This window comes from Oryctolagus cuniculus, chromosome 7, assembly GCF_051225735.1.
Source record: "Oryctolagus cuniculus isolate XC-2025 breed Fujian yellow rabbit chromosome 7, ASM5122573v1, whole genome shotgun sequence".
Classification (NCBI taxonomy): Eukaryota; Metazoa; Chordata; class Mammalia; order Lagomorpha; family Leporidae; genus Oryctolagus; species Oryctolagus cuniculus.
In genome coordinates this window covers 41,811,604-41,828,046 of record NC_142873.1, presented here as the reverse complement: position 1 = coordinate 41,828,046, position 16,443 = coordinate 41,811,604, and the positions used below count along the sequence as shown (strand labels likewise).

Sequence of the window (16,443 nt, the reverse complement as noted above, 5' to 3'; positions counted from 1 at the left end):
CTCTTCCAAGAGCTTCTACTTTTATTTGACTTGTTCTCAGGAGTCTTACTAGGTGGAAGTTTTACAAAATAAATTTTAATGTATAATTAATTATAGAGAAACTACAGTTCCCTTTTTGAAATTTCAACATTGTTCTGCTCTACTAATTATAAAAGTGCTTTTAAATGACTCAAGTCACTTCACTGTGCCTCTAGTTTCCAGGTACCATGGATTGGAGGAATAGGATCATTAGGAAAGTTGGGAAGACCTGTGAGAACTGATCAGACAAATGTAAAGTATCAGAGTAGATCCTAAACATCTCTTAAGGTTTCTTCTCTTTTCTAATCTATTCTTGTTTGCCCATGCCAGCTGTTAAATATTCATTCAGCAATTTAAGCTACAATGGAACAGTTGGTTGAGAGGTAGAAACTCACTCCAGTGTCATGTTAGATTATCTCTCATATTTCTTTTTTGAGGAATGCAGAGCAAATATGATGTGCACACTCTGAAATTAATCAATGAACAAGTACTTGGCAGTGAATAGTGTCAGTTCCATCCACTTTCTTGGGAACTCAGTTTTTCAGGGGACCTTCTTATTCCATCCTTTCAGCAATGTTGGGAACCTTTTCTTTCTTCAGTGTCTTCACATAACCCTGTTATAACCTAGTGCTATAAGAAAGTACACTCTATGACAGGTAGTGACTTGAGGAATCACAGCTTTTCTTCCTGGCTGCCAGTCAAGTGTTGGGCTTTATCTCTCCTGCCTTCCTACTATTACACTGTACCCTTTCTCCCACTTATTGTCCTGATGAAACTGTTGGTGGATTGTTCTGACAGGATTAGGGACCAAAGACACATGTGATTCTGGGTTAGAAACACAAAACACACCCATTAGAAGGAAGGCAAAACTGATATGATTAAAAAGGCATAACATCAGAGTTGGATTACTTGACATATGTCAGTCAGAAGTGAAAGACCAGCAAAATTGACTTCAGTTTAATGGGTTGGAATAGGAAATAGACAGGGAGAGAGTTGCGCATCCAGGGGAGAGAGTACAGATATGGTTGTATTTTCTAGCAAGTTCTGCCTCCTAGTCCCACCTAAAGTGCCACCACAGAGAAGTGGACACATCTGCTTCTCTATCAGCAGAAAGAGCACATCACACAGAAAGGCAACTTTTGTGACTGATATCTAACTTATTAGACACTATAAATGTAGATGTAAGAATCAACTTAGCCTCAGAGCTTAAAGTTTTTGATTTTTACAATAAAGTCTTGATTGTCTCCTTGGTTATCACTCTGTCTTGCCTCAGCCTTATAGGCCCCAAAGTTTCAGTTGATAAAATGAAAATGACATTTCCTGGTTGGCATGAGAAACCTCCCCAGCCTCCTTCTGTGTGTTTTCTGAATTTTCATCTTTCCTTGGATAAAATAAAATGCATTTCTGAGATTCCTCACGTTAAATGCCAATCATGTTGGCATGCCGTGTAAGGATGGACAACAATGATATCTTGGAGTATTCAGAGGGTGGAACATCCATTATAAGTGTCATGAAAAAGTCCAGGATTACAGGACACTGCTCTGCTACTGAAAGGATGGTTCACTTTAAACAAGAAATCACGCAGCACTACGGTGGTATTTGATATGAGAAAAAAAGTTCAAAAAAACTGTTTCTCCCCCAAGACCCATGACATTGTCTACCCACATTTGCTTTCTCGTGTTGTTGTTGTTGTTGCTTTATTTCTTTGTTTACAGATAAAGAGCTTGCCTTAGCAATGACATGCACCTTTGGTCTCATTGACAGACCTGAGGACTCCAGGTTGCTGGAGGGGAAGCAGGAAAGGGCAGAACCAACTCCAAGTGGTGCGTGAAGAGCAACAGGCAACTGAAAGCTCATCTTCTCCACATCCCAAGGCAACTGTGTCAAGAGAGTGGTGGCTAAGGCCTGAGACCCAGTGGCAAACTAGGGTAACCAGGGCCCAGGAGAACAAGCAGGCGTCATGCAGGGGCCAGTTGGTGGCCAAGGCCAAGCAGCAAGGAGGCCAGGATACTAGTCTGTAAAAAGAGAAGGAAAACGCAGTGAAGGAGTTGATGGGCCAGAAAGAGGAATATCCTGTTCAAGCTCTAATCATCTAAGGAAGACAATTGGAATCAAGTGTGGAAAAGAAAGCTAAACTACACAGATATCCCACACCATATAAGCAATTTCCCAGGGACTTACTTAACCAACTCCCATGTGAGTTCCAAATAGTATTCATGTACATTAACATGTTACATCCTCACACAATCACAAAAATCTTTATGGTAAATGGGACAAGTGTCTCTATTTTACAGATAAAACACTGGGTTCACAACAGTTAAGTGATTAAGTTCATACAATTTCAAAGTAACAGCAGCAGGAGTCAAATCTTCTGTCACTAAACCCATCAGTTTCTGCCTCCTACATTCCTTATTCAACTATCAGTTTCCACTTAGTTCCAGAGTTAGTTTAGCCAAGTAGCCGTGCACAGTCAACTCCCAACTTTTGATACAATTGGGTGGCAGACCTGTGGCTCTCTTGAGTCAGCCACCAAGGTGCTGCAAGTGCATTTCCTGGCCCAAGCTGGCACAGGGATTCTTCTCAGGGCTGATATCCTGACTTTCGTAGTAACACTCTTGTGGAAATTGGCAAAGAGCTCTCAACCATAGGCCCATCCCCAGATTAATTTAAAATCTGGGGAATGATGAAGTGATGACAAATGGAATGAGGTGAGACTCTGTTCCATAGGTTAAATTTGGTGCTTAAAGGTTGGGATCCTCTAATCCCCTGGTTCTCTACTAACCTTAGGTTAAGAATAAAGAATAGTCATTACCTTTCTGCTAGATTATTTGAAAGTGTTTTTTTTATGATTTTGGAAAGTTGCTTGTTTAAAAAAACTTCCTTCATGTTTGATATCAGGATATTGAAGAAATAATGCTTAAAATTCTTCTCGTTCTCACTTGTAATAACTGTATGCTTTATTGTTGTATTCCTGATGTCATCCTCCCTCCTACCTCTCCCCTCCCCTCTACTAATATCCTAGAATTTCCCTGTCATGTCCCTAGAAGTATGCATGGAGCAGGTAATGACTATAGCCCGTCCTATGGCAGCCTGTTCTTCAGAGTCCACCTCCCCTCTTTCCATTACCCTCATGAGCTCCATGTACAGGACTTACCTGAGCAGATCACAGCCACATCTTCCTCATGAGTGCAGTCATGATATCCCCAAAACCTATGCCGGCACTGCTCCAGAGACTGTTCCTTCCCTGAACAGCGGATATCATCCAGCCAAATGCGGCCAACTCCAGGGCCAAAGATTTTCCGTTCTTTCAAGGATGGAGAGAGAGGCTTCCCACAGCCCAGTTGCTTGCATACTACCTGGTCCTCCTCTTCTCCCCATCCATCATCACACACAGAGCCCCATACCCCCTTGTGTAGCACCTCCAGCCTCCCAGAGCAGTGGCTGTCACTTCCTACGAGCTTCAAGTCAAAGGCATCTGCAGGGTTAAAAAGGAAGGTAAGGGTTGTAGACAAGAACAAAAAGAGAAAAAAAATGAGATCATCTGCATCCTCATCCAAACTAAGAAGCTCTCTTAGAGAAAGTTCAAACTCCGTGGTTCAAACTCTGTGAACCAGGTCCATTTTTCTATCATGGACTTAGCACTGACTCATCTCTTTTATAAATTTAATATTTATGAGTGACTGTCTACTGGTTAAAAAAAATTGAAGAGCTCAACAGGCACATGGAATAATATGCTATATTATACAGAATGTAATTATAATATCAGTTAATATTAATGTAGTTCTTATTATTTAAAGCATTCTCACACACAAAAGCATATCTCAAATCAATTTAAAAACAAGAGAATTAATGAACAGTACACTTAAATCGCTTGCAACAGTTCTGTGACAGATGAGTAGTTCCCTGTAACATTGTTGGAGTGGAAATTCCACCTAAGTAAATTTAAGAATGAGTGTAGGCTCTGGATATATAGACATTACCTTCACATTCCACCCACGTATCCTCAGCATGGGTACAGTTGTTATTCTCCCAAGGCCCAGAATGGCATTCCTGAAGGGTTACTTCTTGTCCTGAGCAAGATATCTGGCTCTGCCAGATTGGTCCTTGGCCCTGGGTAGATTCGCTGCAAGATCTTTGTGTCAGTATGGCTTTCCCACATCCCAGCTGCCGGCACACCACCTTTGCAGCCTTGAGGTTCCAGCCTTTTTTGCACACAGTGCTCCATTGCCCCTGGTGCTGTATCTCCACTCGTCCCTTGCAGCGCCCAGGGCCATCAACCAGCCTTATACTTTCTGGGACTGGAGAGGAGGGGCTGTCTGGATCTGGGAAGAAAGAAGGAGTAAATGTCTTCTCCACACAAGAACATGATCTTCTCAGAAGATGGGGCCCTGTGCACACATCTGTCAGTTCTTGGTGTTAAGGACAGCATAGATTCACATGCTTAAAACTGCCTAATAGAAACTGTGAACCAGGTCCATTTTTCTATCATGGACTTAGCACTGACTCATCCCTTTTATAAATTTAATATTTATCAGTGATGTCTACTGGTTAAAAAAAATTGAAGAGCTCAACAGGCACATGGAATAATATGCTATATTATACAGAATGAAATTATAGTATCAGTTAATATTAATGTAGTTATTATTTAAAGCATTCTCACACACAAAAGCATATATCAAATCAATTTAAACACAAGGGAATTAATGAACAGTACACTTAAATCACTTGCAACAGTTCTGTGACAGATGAGTAGTAGAATGAAGAGATGGAGGTCATCATGTTAAATTAAATAAGACAGATATAAAAAGACTAATGTTACATGCTCTCTCTCACATGCCAGAGTGGAAAATAATGTCAATTTGGTCTTGGGTTAATGATTATTATGAGGTGGGAAAGGCAGGAGGTAGTGGGAAGTTAGATACCAAAATAGTTAGATAGAAGTAGTAAGTTCTAGTGGGTTGACTATAGCTCACAATAATGTATCATACACTGTGTGAAGAACTGGGAGGTGCTCTCATAGGCTCCAAACATAAAGAAACATAAACAGGGACATGCTAATTAGGGTAATAATCTGATTTATCATTTTACACTATATATACACTATATACATCTGTTGAAATATTGCACTAAATCCCATAAAAGGTACAAATATTACATACTAATAAAAAATTGTAAAATAAATAATATCTAAACCAATGAATTAGAAGTAAATGAAAAATCAAACCTCAAAAAAAAGAGTGTGTGAATGAATGAAGTGAATGTTGGTTTTTCAAATTATTTTCACATTCTACTTCTCATTTTGTCCTCACAAGAAACAGTCAGTGGTAGTGTATGGATTAAAAAAATATTTTTGCAAGTCAGAGAGAGAGGGAGAGAATTCCCATTCACTGGTTTACTCCCTGAATACCCATGATGTCTGGGAGTGGGCCGAACCAAGCTTGGGGTCTGGGAACTCAATCCAGGTCTTCCAAATGGGTTGAGAATCCAGTTAATTGAGTCACCATGGTTCCTCTTAGCTTCCACTTTTCCCCTTTAGCAGGAAGCTGAAGGCTGGAGCAGAAGCAGGAGCTGGGTATAAGAGCTCAAATATTCTGCTGTGGGATTTGGGCATCTTAGCTGTTATATTAACCTCTGGGCTAATACCTATGCCCCAATTTTAAGAATTGTAACAGCACACAGGATATGCAAAAAACTTTTTGGTTTATCATTGGTATTATCAATCAAGTATCTCTACCAAAACTAGTGTTCCCAACTCTCAATCTAAGAAATAGAAATAAGACTTCAGCTTTGGGGCAAAAAGTGATTGCTTCTTGGTTAGCAAATTCTGTGTGAGAAGACAAAGAAGAAGGAGATCTCAGAAAAGTCATAGTCTAATGGAGGAGAAAACATACATGGAGGGAGAGATTACTAATATATGGAAGGCAAATATCAGAAGGGAAGGAGGGGCTGGAATACAGATTTGTCTGTCAATTTATCATCTAATGAGGTTACTTTGGTTTCCTATGGGTATCTCCTGACTACCTCTCTAGACGGTAGACTCTTTGAAGACAGAAACCATGAAAAACATCACTTTGGGAGCTCATTTCTTCTCTCTTAACTCTACCACCAGCTTCAGAACAAGATACATTAATCAACAAATGTTTAGTGGCTCCTGGATCTTTGCATGTTTGTGTATGTGTTAAATAAGAGACACAGTTCTCATATAGATTGAAACTAAGAGAAAATATTAGCTCCTTTAAATAGGATTCATAATTCCAGGTGTGGATATTATTTATCTCCAGTGCTCAAAATTGAGAGAATGGGAGATGTGAGGGATGGAGGGGCCAGTGAACTGGCCGTGGTGAGGCATAAAGACCAACAAGATAGACCATGTGGGTATGGGCAGCTAATATATGGTCCTTGAGCCCTGACATACTCACTCTCACATGATGCCCCGGCATCCTCCTTGTGTGAGCAGTCAAAAACATCTTCTTCATATTCACACTGAGACAGCGTCTTTTCCATTCCTTTGCAATTGACCAATTGGATGAGGACCCTTTGCTCATTTCCTGCTGATGGCTTAAATACAGATCCACTGGGAGTTCCCTTGGCTGCTCCACAGCCCAGCTCCCAGCACAGCACGTTCACATCATTCATGTCCCAGCCGTCGTCACACACAGTGCCCCAGTGGCCCATCCGCTCTACCTCTACCCTCCCTTCGCAGCGATGGGGGCCTCCCACCAGCCGCACCCTGGGTGAAGACTCTGCAAAGAGATAGAATATTAGCTGGACACATGAGAAGAGCCCAGGGCGCGCTCAGGCATGTAATCAGTCAATTTGGGACTATTCTACCACTCACAGAGGATGTGGAGAGGTGGGCACTTAAAAAGGAGAGGTCAGAAGGGAAGGGGAGGGAGAAGAACATCAAGACAGCATTTCTAGTTCTGATTCTCCTAAACTCAAAATTGTATACCACCAAGAACCCCTCTTCAAGACACATAACCATGAATTCTGGTGTTTTTTAAAAGATTTATTTATTTATTTGAAAGTGGAGTTACACAGAGAGAAAAGGAGAGGGAGAGGGAGAGGGAGAGGGAGAGGGAGAGGGAGAGGGAGAGGGAGAGGGAGAGGGAGAGGGAGAGGGAGAGATCTTCCATTCGCTGGTTCACTCCCTAGATGATCACAACAGCTGGAGCTGCGCTGATCAGAAGCCAGAAGCCAGGAGCCTCCTCCCACACGGGTGCAGGGCCCAAAGACTTGGGCCATCCTCTACTGCTTTCCCAGGCCATAGCAGAGAACTGGATCAGAAGTGGAGCTGCCAGGACTCTAACCAGCGCTCAAATGGGATGCTGACACTGCAGACAGTGGCTTTACACTCTATGCCACAGTGCCGGCTCCTCCTGGTGTTTTCAATTTGAAGATTAAGTGAAAAGGGCTGGTTGAGGATCCAGCAGCATGTTCGGACTCTCTGGTATTTAGATTCAGAAAGACCGATGTCCATCCCATTAGTTCACAGATGAAGAAGGAGACCCACATGGAAACAATGTTTCTGGGGTCACATTATCCCATAGTGGAAGTGCCACTCCAGAACATAAGTAAGAAGATATCTATTATTTTCTTTTATCTTTTCCTTAATGATTCCATTTTTCTCCATGGTAGCCAGATTGAGGCAGAGTTTATAATTGGGCTGAGCATTATTCCATTATCAGTGACCCACTTCCACCCATCCTTGCTGCTTTCATGATACGATACCCTGTACAAGCACCCAGCTTAGAAGACATACAGAAAGCACTGGGTAAGAGAAGAATCAGAACTTCAAAGTCTCAGAATCCCAACAGTTTTGCAGAGGATTCTAGGGGATAAGCATAAAAGAGAGGCACCACAGAGACTCTGTGTACATTCTGAGGACTCAAGAACTTGGATTTATTTTCTGACTAGAACTCTGGGGAAGGAAAATACAATGAGAGTTTACCTTCCTTCCACCGAGACATAGAGGTAGAGGAGAGATGGCTGTAAAGGAAAATCAGGAAGAGCACACTAGGCAACAAACATTTGTTGAGAACATACTACGTTTCACATACTCTATTTTCATGAACTAGAGAATGATGACAAGCAGGACATGACTTGTGTTCTCAAGGAGCTTCTATTTAGAGAACTTGAGGCAATCCTACCAAGTCTATTGCAGACACAGAGCAATACAGAAAAGGGTGAATTGGTCATGCCATGGGATTGTTAGTTGAGAGAGATCTGGTATACCAGGAAAGGAAATATTTGAACTGGTAGTCTATGGTCTTTTGGGATATGAACAGCTTAAGAAGAGACTAGTATGGGCCACATGGATGTCCCAGATAGCTTTATGGATGAAATATGACTCTTGAGGACAACATTTCCCACTGCCTGTTTAGCATCAACTCTGTCTCAATTCCCCAGAACTTGGGATCAGTGAAGAACTGAGTGAGAAAACATTAATCTGGCTGATTTTAATCAAAAAGGGCAGATTATGTTTGGTTTGCTGATTTGCTTTTCTCTCTTCATTTTTTAAGGGAAACAATATAAAGAATGGGAGCTAGAGATAGGGATTAAAATTTAATCATAAACACTAAGAAAAGTTTCCATTTTTGCAAGGTTGCACTCATGTTGATATATCTAAGTATAAATATAACTTAAAAGGAGTTGCCTAGGCATAGGTTTTGGGACACTGGATGCAAGGTTAGAGTTTGGATTAGCATCATTGTGTACTCCAGGAATACTAAGCTATCAGGGTCATGAACAGGATATTTTATTTCATTTTGGATTATAGAATTCTCACTTTTGATGAATTTTCATTTTCTGTGAGGAAGACTTGAAAAGTTCCTGGGAAAGATGAAATAAGCGAGAGAGAGAGAGAGAGAGAGAGAGAGAAAGTAAGTACAAAATAAATTTAGTTTGAAGTTATAGAAGGGCTGAGGAAAGATTTGAAAGGCAGAGAGTAGAGCCTCTCCTCAGGATGGCTGTGTCCTTGGCAGGACTTTAGCTGCCTTTATCCATGGGCTTGAGGGGAAGACCCAGGGGAAAGAAGGGTGGAAGAGCAACATCCTCCAGTGGGGAGGTTATAAGGAGATCTAGAAGCAGTACTCTTTAAAGAACCAGATTACAGGAAGCTGGGAAGGGTGAGGAGAGGGGGAAGGGGCAGGTTGGATAAAGAGCACTAAAACACAGTAAGGTGAATGTAATAGGTTCTGGTGTTTTGCAGCACAATAGAGGTGACTATGACTTACAATGATGTGTCAAATCCCATGTAAAGCACTAGAGAGAGGAACTAGTAAACTCTAAACATAAACAAAGATAGGGAATAGAAAGAGTAATTGCCAGGTATGGCCATTTTAAGATATGAATATGTGTTGAAAAGCTGCATTATACCCATTAAATATTTGCAAGTATTATGTGTTAATGTGAAATTTAAAAATAAATTATTTATTAAAAATCAGATTCCTTAGGATATAGGAACCTCCATACCAATAGCAGAATTTTTAGATGCCCCCTCTCCATGCAGCCTACAGCATTAAGTGATAATGCAACCTGGAGAGATACTGTAAAAGAAACCACTAACTCCTTGAGTTTGGACCACCATGGTGTCATCTCTCCTAGACTCTCCTAAGGTATACACATGATGCACTGCCCAAAGACAGCCCAAGAAGCCGGCGCCACGGCTCACTAGGCTAATCCTCCGCCTTGCGGCGCCAGCACATCAGGTTCTAGTCCTGGTCAGGGTGCCGGATTCTGTCCCGGTTGCCCCTCTTCCAGGCCAGCTCTCTGCTGTGGCCAGGGAGTGCAGTGGAGGATGGCCCAAGTGCTTGGGCCCTGCACCCCATGGGAGACCAGGAGAAGTACCTAGCTCCTGGCTTCGGATCAGCGCGGTGTGCCGGCCACAGCGGCCATTGGAGGGTGAACCAACGGCAAAGGAAGACCTTTCTCTCTGTCTGTCTCTCACTGTCCACTCTGCCTGTCAAAAAAATTAAAAATTAAAAAAAATTTAAAAAAAAGAAGTAAAGACAGCCCAAGAGATAGCCAGGAGAGACTGAAATTCCACTGGCACTCTACAGGGACAAATATATTTCTAATTCTAACAAAGCTGCCATTAAGGCTGGCAAGGGAACTTGAATATTTTAGAGTCCAAAAGGCAAGTTTATGTGCCAGATGAACTACTACAATGGAGTGAAGTGCATTCTGGGCTTGAAATGAAGCTTTCTGCTATTTAGAAGCTGGTTGTATTTTTTGGGTAACATTAGTTCAAGTGGGAACAGGTCCCCTATCCTCTGGCAGGATAAACCATCCTAAGCCTCCCTGAGTTCTGGACAAGGAAATCTGCCCACACAAGACTGTGGGGTGGGTTTGAGTGAAAACTAAAAAGGAAGTTTGTCTCCCTCTCAGGAATCCCAAAACATCTTACCTGAGAGGCCAGGTCCGGTGAAAATAGCTGGAGAAAGAAGAAAGTGAGTGAGGTCATGGATTCAATGTCCAAGATTTTGTTCAAAGAAAGGAAATCTCTGGATATCCCTAGTGAAATTTTGTACATAGATACAGAGCCTCCAAGTTCAGTCCTGTTGGGACCATATTCTCTTGGGATGACTGTCCTTAAATACAGTGATAGTGACTAAGAACCAGAGGCCAATTCTGCCATAGTTAACTGGTGCAGCCTGCTCGCTTTCTATGTGATAGTGACTCAACCCCAGGCATAAATTTGGTTCTTTAAGCTAGACAATTAGATTGGTTATTACTAATAGGTTGGTGATGCAGCCTTTTGGATAAGAGAATGCTGGGGGTCACTGGGAGGATGCACTGGTAGGGGGAGATAAAAAAGGCATGGGGGAGACAAGATTCACCTGTGTTCACTGGCAATTCATTTAGACATGTTTTGTACAGGACCAGATAGTAAATATTTTAGGTTTTGTGGGATGTATGTTACCTTTGGCAACTGCTCAATTCTGCTATTGTGGCATGAGAACAGTCATATACTTATAGGCAAATGAGTAAGGCTATGTTCCAATTAACCTTTATATATAGACTCTGAAATTTACATTTCACATAATTTTAATGTGCTATAAAATATTATTTTTCTTTTGATCTTTCTCACCATTTAAAAGTGTAAAAGCAATTGTCATGTATCAGGCTATATAGTCTGCTGACGCCTGGTTTAGATCAATAGTCAGAAAGCTGCTCTGAACTGACTTCTAAACCTCCAGATTTAAGCACCAGCACATCTTCAGAATATGGGATTTTCCTCCTATAAGGTCTATGTGTGATTGGATTGCTCTATTAGGCTACCTCCTGGTTCTTTAGAGAGTCCTGAACCCCATGATCAGTGGCAGTTCCTGAGCTCTAGGCATGTTCAACTGGAAGATCTGCCTACCACCTTCATCTGACAGACCTTTCTGAAGAAGCGTATGTCCTTGGACCTCCAGTTTAGAACTTTAGATATAGATCTAAGTATTCCAGTGTTTTATGCCAGAGTATTTTCCAAATCACTTGTAATATTTCTATGCCCTTTCATCTTCATAATATAGTCACTTTAGACTCCGTGATACCTTGTTTTCAACTGTCTAAAACTCAAAGTTACATCACACATACATGAATTATTGAATAACCAACCACATGCATATTAAAGAACACAATATATGTATGCATGTGAAAAGCAGGTGAAAGTTCCAAGCCTCAGATGCAGGTGCAAGGTGATGCAGGCAGTAAATGATTTGGGAGCTTTGCTGTAGGTTGGATAATTACAGGTGACACAGACCAGGAAGGCTTCATGAGACATGGTCCTTCAGATGAGCCTGGGAGACTCAATGATACAATCATGAAGGTAAGGTGTTATATGGGATCTAGAGATGTTCAAGATATGGGCAACACCTTTCAGAGAACACAGAAGTGCCCAATACTGAGAGATATATGTGGGCTTTCATAATCAAGACATATGTCATATGTCAAGACAATGTCATAATCAAGACATTAAACACAGATGTACTAGGTTATGGGGGGAATTTAGACAACACAGTTAGTTAGATGTCTGATATTAGTTATCTTGTAGAAACTCTAGCAAACCTCTGATGGCTATAATCTCTTCATAGACGAGAGACCAAGATTTCAGAGGATTATGGTGACCTAAATCAGACAACTTTCAAATACCAAAGAACCAGACTGAAATCCAGGTCTTTTTGATTTCAAAATCTCCAAAATAATTAGGTTATTCTCAAGTTTAATCTAGGCAAAAGGAAAAAAGCACACAATAGCTGGGAAAAATTATGGAAGCATTAGTTGGACAGATCTTTAGAGGAAAATGTATAACCATGAAAACTGATTGCCTTGTAGCTCTACTTCCTTTCCTTGCTCTGCCTGCCACTGTTTTGGATCCATAAATTTGTGTTATTTTTAATGGTACATTTAGTAAAATTTGTGTGAAGAGGGAAATGAAATTATCATAAGTCTGACAGTACAAATATATGGAAATAGGAAAAAAACTAGGAATCAAAGTGGATTAAATTGAGTATGGATTAAGTGGCTTTTTAGAGTTTAGAAAAGTTTGCAGATGTAGGAGGGAGTAAGAAGCCCATTCTTGAAAAATACCCAAATCTGTGTTGGGTGGGCAGGGAGAAGTTTCTGCCTAACTAAGTTCCAGAAAACTCTGAAGCCCAAACTAGCAGAAGCAAAGATACTCACCAAGGATCAAGAACAGCAGGGCCATAGCCCGGCAGATGAAGACGATGAACAGCAACGTAAGGCTGGAAAGAGGTCCTCAAGAAGAAATATTCAGTTTCGGCTACTGGCTAGTATATGAGAAAGAAGAAAGGCACTCCTGTGCTCAGAGGAAGCATTATCAGATGATCTAAAATGGACCTAGGGATAGAACTAATAGAGCTAGACTTGCTGAATTCAGCATGTTCCAGAGGAAGCAGAGTGGCCAGAACTGGAAGGAAAAAGCTGGAAAAGAAAACCCAAAATAACCACAACAGGCTGTCATGACTTGATTCTGCTATAAACCTGGCTCCATCTATTCTTTGTCCTCTTCACTGTCTAAACAGGGAAATAGATTCTACAAGGAAAACCAGGTGTGAAAATGTGGCCACCTCTCATTAGATTAAGCAATGCTTCAAGTACAGTTTGTGAGCAAGACCAATTTTGATTCCCTTACTCCAGAAGGAAATGCCTAGAGAATATGGAAGCCAGATGCCATAGAAAAAATGCAGAGATGCACATCCCATAAGCCATAATCCAGACTCAATTTGTCAACTTCTATGTGTAGGGCTAGCCTATGTTTAAACCAGCATTCTTAGTGTTCAGCAGAGTATAACACCAGATATTCTCCTCTAGGTCTTTCTGGAATATGCCCATCTTTGGAAGCTGAGTGGAAACAAGTCCCTCTGGTGATGGCATCATGATTGCTGAAGTCAGGTGGTCCTTAAGTCTAAGGTATGATGGACAGAGATTGGGCAGCAAGACCTTCCATATTTCCAGGCCCTTCTGATTTTTTTTGTTAGTAAGAGTAGCTATGCTTCAAGATCAATTCAATCCTATGTTAACCAAGTACTAAACTTCATATGCTAACATCATCCTTGCTTTTTCAAGCACAGTAACATTTTTTACTGTGTAGTAAGACATCTTAGCTTCTTAGTAATATTCAGTCTCAGCCCAAAGCTTGATTCATGGTAGTCATTCATTTTTAGACCTGTATTTATTCATTTACTTATTATTATATTTAATAAAAAGTGTTTAGTAGCCTTGGGTGTTAAGAACTGTAATGAGTGGATGGAGTATATGGTTTAACCCTCCAAAATATGGTCCTTTAATTGCAGTAACATGAGAACTACTTCAAGGGAGAAAAGTATAAGCAACTATGAGGATACAATGGAAGAAATGGCTACTTCTATTTAGCCTAGTCAGAAAAGACTTCACAGAGATGATGGCATTAGAGAAGAGGTTAAAGGATGAGCAGAGTGCAGAATCATAATGGGAAAAGGTTATGCTGTACATAGACAGAAACAGCATTACCCATTACAGGAACTACATGTAGTTTGGAATGACTACATCACTGCCTGTATGGTGTACAGGGTCAAGGAATTATTATTCACTGGATCTGGAAAGTCTATTATGAATTGATGTATAATTTTTAGTGATTGCATATTTCCCTATAAAGATTCTGAAGTGATGCAATAACACAGATTTCAGAAAAAAATTCAAAATAAGAGCTATACCATTGATAAAACTAGATTAGATTGCTGTAAAATCCAAGATCTGATGTTTTTACCCCTATCCATCAGCACAACTGAATTTACACTTGGAGGAGAAAATCCTTAATTTGATTTTAGGTAGACAAGAGTGGTAGAGAGCACAGTCCTCATGATTCAAAAATACACAAGCAGATTTCAGAGTGTTCTTGGAAAATGCACATTATCTTTTAATTCCATTTTTCACAAAATTTTTGAAGTGTACATCTATTTCTTTTGATCTCTTATGGAAAGTAGAGTGAAAGAAATGGAGAGAAAAAAGAGACAAAGGCTTTTAGCTCAATATGTATATTTTAACAGAATGAAGGATATGAAAAAGGGAAGTTTTTTGGTTAGAAAGAACATTAGGGGGCCGGCGCCGTGGCTCAATAGGCTAATCCTCCACCTTGCGGCGCCGGCACACCGGGTTCTAGTCCCGGTTGGGGCGCCGGATTCTGTCCCGGTCGCCCCTCTTCCAGGCCAGCTCTCTGCTATGGCCAGGGAGTGCAGTGGAGGATGGCCCAGGTGCTTGGGCCCTGCACCCCATGGGAGACCAGGAAAAGCACCTGGCTCCTGGCTCCTGCCAGGATCAGCGCGGTGCGCCGGCTGCAGCGGCGGCCATTGGAGGGTGAACCAACGGCAAAAGGAAGACCTTTCTCTCTGTCTCTCTCTCTCACTGTCCACTCTGCCTGTCAAAAAAAAAAAAAAAAAAAAAAAAAAAAAAAAAAAAAAAAAAAAAAAAGAAAGAACATTAGGGGCTGGCACTGTGGCGTAGTGGGTAAAACCGCTGCCTGCAGGGTTGGCATCCCATTAAGTCTCAGCTGCTCCACTTCCAATCCAGCTCTCTGCTATGGCCTGGGAAAGCAGTAGAAGATGGCCCAAGGCCTTGGGCCCCTGCACCTGCATGGGAGACCCGGAGGAGGCTCTTGGCTCCTGGCTTTGGATGGGCGCAGCTCTGTGCATTACGACCATTTGGGGAGTCAGTGGATGGAAGATCCCTCTCTCTCTGGCTCTGCCTCTTTCTCTCTCTATGTAACTCTGACTTTCAAATAAATAAGTAAATCGAGAGAGAGAGAGAGAGAGAAAGAAAGAGAGAGAGAGAACATTATCCCATTGGACGAAAGAAATCACAAAAGGGTGATCTGCATTTTACAGCATGAGTTCTGACTGCAGAGTAGAAGAGAAATTGGAAGGGAGGAACACCACAAAGTCAGGAAGAGTGATTAAGAGACAATTGCGGCCGGCGCCTCGGCTCACTAGGCTAATCCTCCGCCTAGCGGCGCCGGCACACCGGGTTCTAGTCCCGGTCGGGGCGCCGGATTCTGTCCCGGTTGCCCCTCTTCCAGGCCAGCTCTCTGCTGTGGCCAGGGAGTGCAGTGGAGGATGGCCCAGGTGCTTGGGCCCTGCACCCCATGGGAGACCAGGAAAAGCACCTGGCTCCTGGCTCCTGCCATCGGATCAGCGCGGTGCGCCGGCCGCAGCGCGCTGGCCGCGGCGGCCATTGGAGGGTGAACCAACGGCAAAAGGAAGACCTTTCTCTCTGTCTCTCTCTCTCACTGTCCACTCTTCCTGTCAAAAAATAAAAAAATAAAAAAAATTTTTAAAAAAAAGAGACAATTGCACCAGTTCAAGGAGAGCAGAGGATTTAAATAGGAAATAAGAGATGGCACCTGATACTCAAAATATTTAGGGGGTAAAATGGAAGCTATGTTGTTCAATGTGAGCCAGAGACAGTGTCTTGATCTGGAAGTTTCTGAAACATGGTTAAGGTCTGAGTTAATCACCGAAGGGAATATTGAACATGAATAAAGACAAGTAAAATATCTATTTCTCAGCTTGAGGTGAAGACCTTGTCTCTGTAAGAGGCATCACTGTGCCCAGACATGAGATCCTCACAGGCTTCAGTCAGAGGCTGAGTGTGGGAGGCTCATGAGCCTAGGGATTCCAGCAGAGGGGTCAACTCTAGTGGTGCACAAGGCTTAGCAAAGATTAGGAAATGGGTTGATAAAAAGTGAAGACAGAAATAAGTTATGGGACTTCGACAGGAAAGGGCTGGGGAAAAGTCAGTGTTAAAAAGTTCAAGATACAGGAAGTTGTTTAGAAACTGGAGAAGTGTTTAAGGTTTTGGAGGAGAAGCGGTTCTGGCCAGCGAGAGGGTCAAGTCAGGGGCCTGGGAGAGAGTGAAACTGGAAGCTGCCAAAGCTGAGGA

The 16,443-nt window shown here is 41.9% G+C and overlaps 1 protein-coding gene across 1 annotated transcript; it reads right to left on the bottom strand.

Annotated features, from left to right (window-relative positions):
- Window positions 1–1,684: 1,684 nt before the first annotated feature.
- Window positions 1,685–12,853, bottom strand: CD5L (CD5 molecule like). The gene is made up of 6 exons (XM_051858496.3): window positions 12,691–12,853; window positions 10,427–10,453; window positions 6,438–6,761; window positions 3,999–4,340; window positions 3,173–3,493; window positions 1,685–2,033 (listed from the first exon to the last, which is right to left on the bottom strand). Exons 1-6 carry the CDS (start codon window positions 12,713–12,715, stop codon window positions 2,029–2,031), a joined length of 1,044 nt encoding a protein of 347 aa, XP_051714456.1. The 5' UTR covers window positions 12,716–12,853; the 3' UTR covers window positions 1,685–2,028.
- Between the last annotated feature and the right edge of the window lie 3,590 nt (window positions 12,854–16,443).

Bases quoted from the DNA above. Each gene is read 5' to 3' on its own strand.
- CD5L (XM_051858496.3), bottom strand. From the start codon at position 12,715: ATGGCCCTGCTGTTCTTGATCCTTG. The intron at 6,762-10,426 runs GTAAGATGTTTT...ATCTCTTTGCAG, and splicing joins CACCGGACCTGGCCTCTCAG to AGTCTTCACCCAGGGTGCGG. The intron at 4,341-6,437 runs GTGAGTATGTCA...CTTTCTTCCCAG, and splicing joins TGCCGGGGCATCATGTGAGA to ATCCAGACAGCCCCTCCTCT.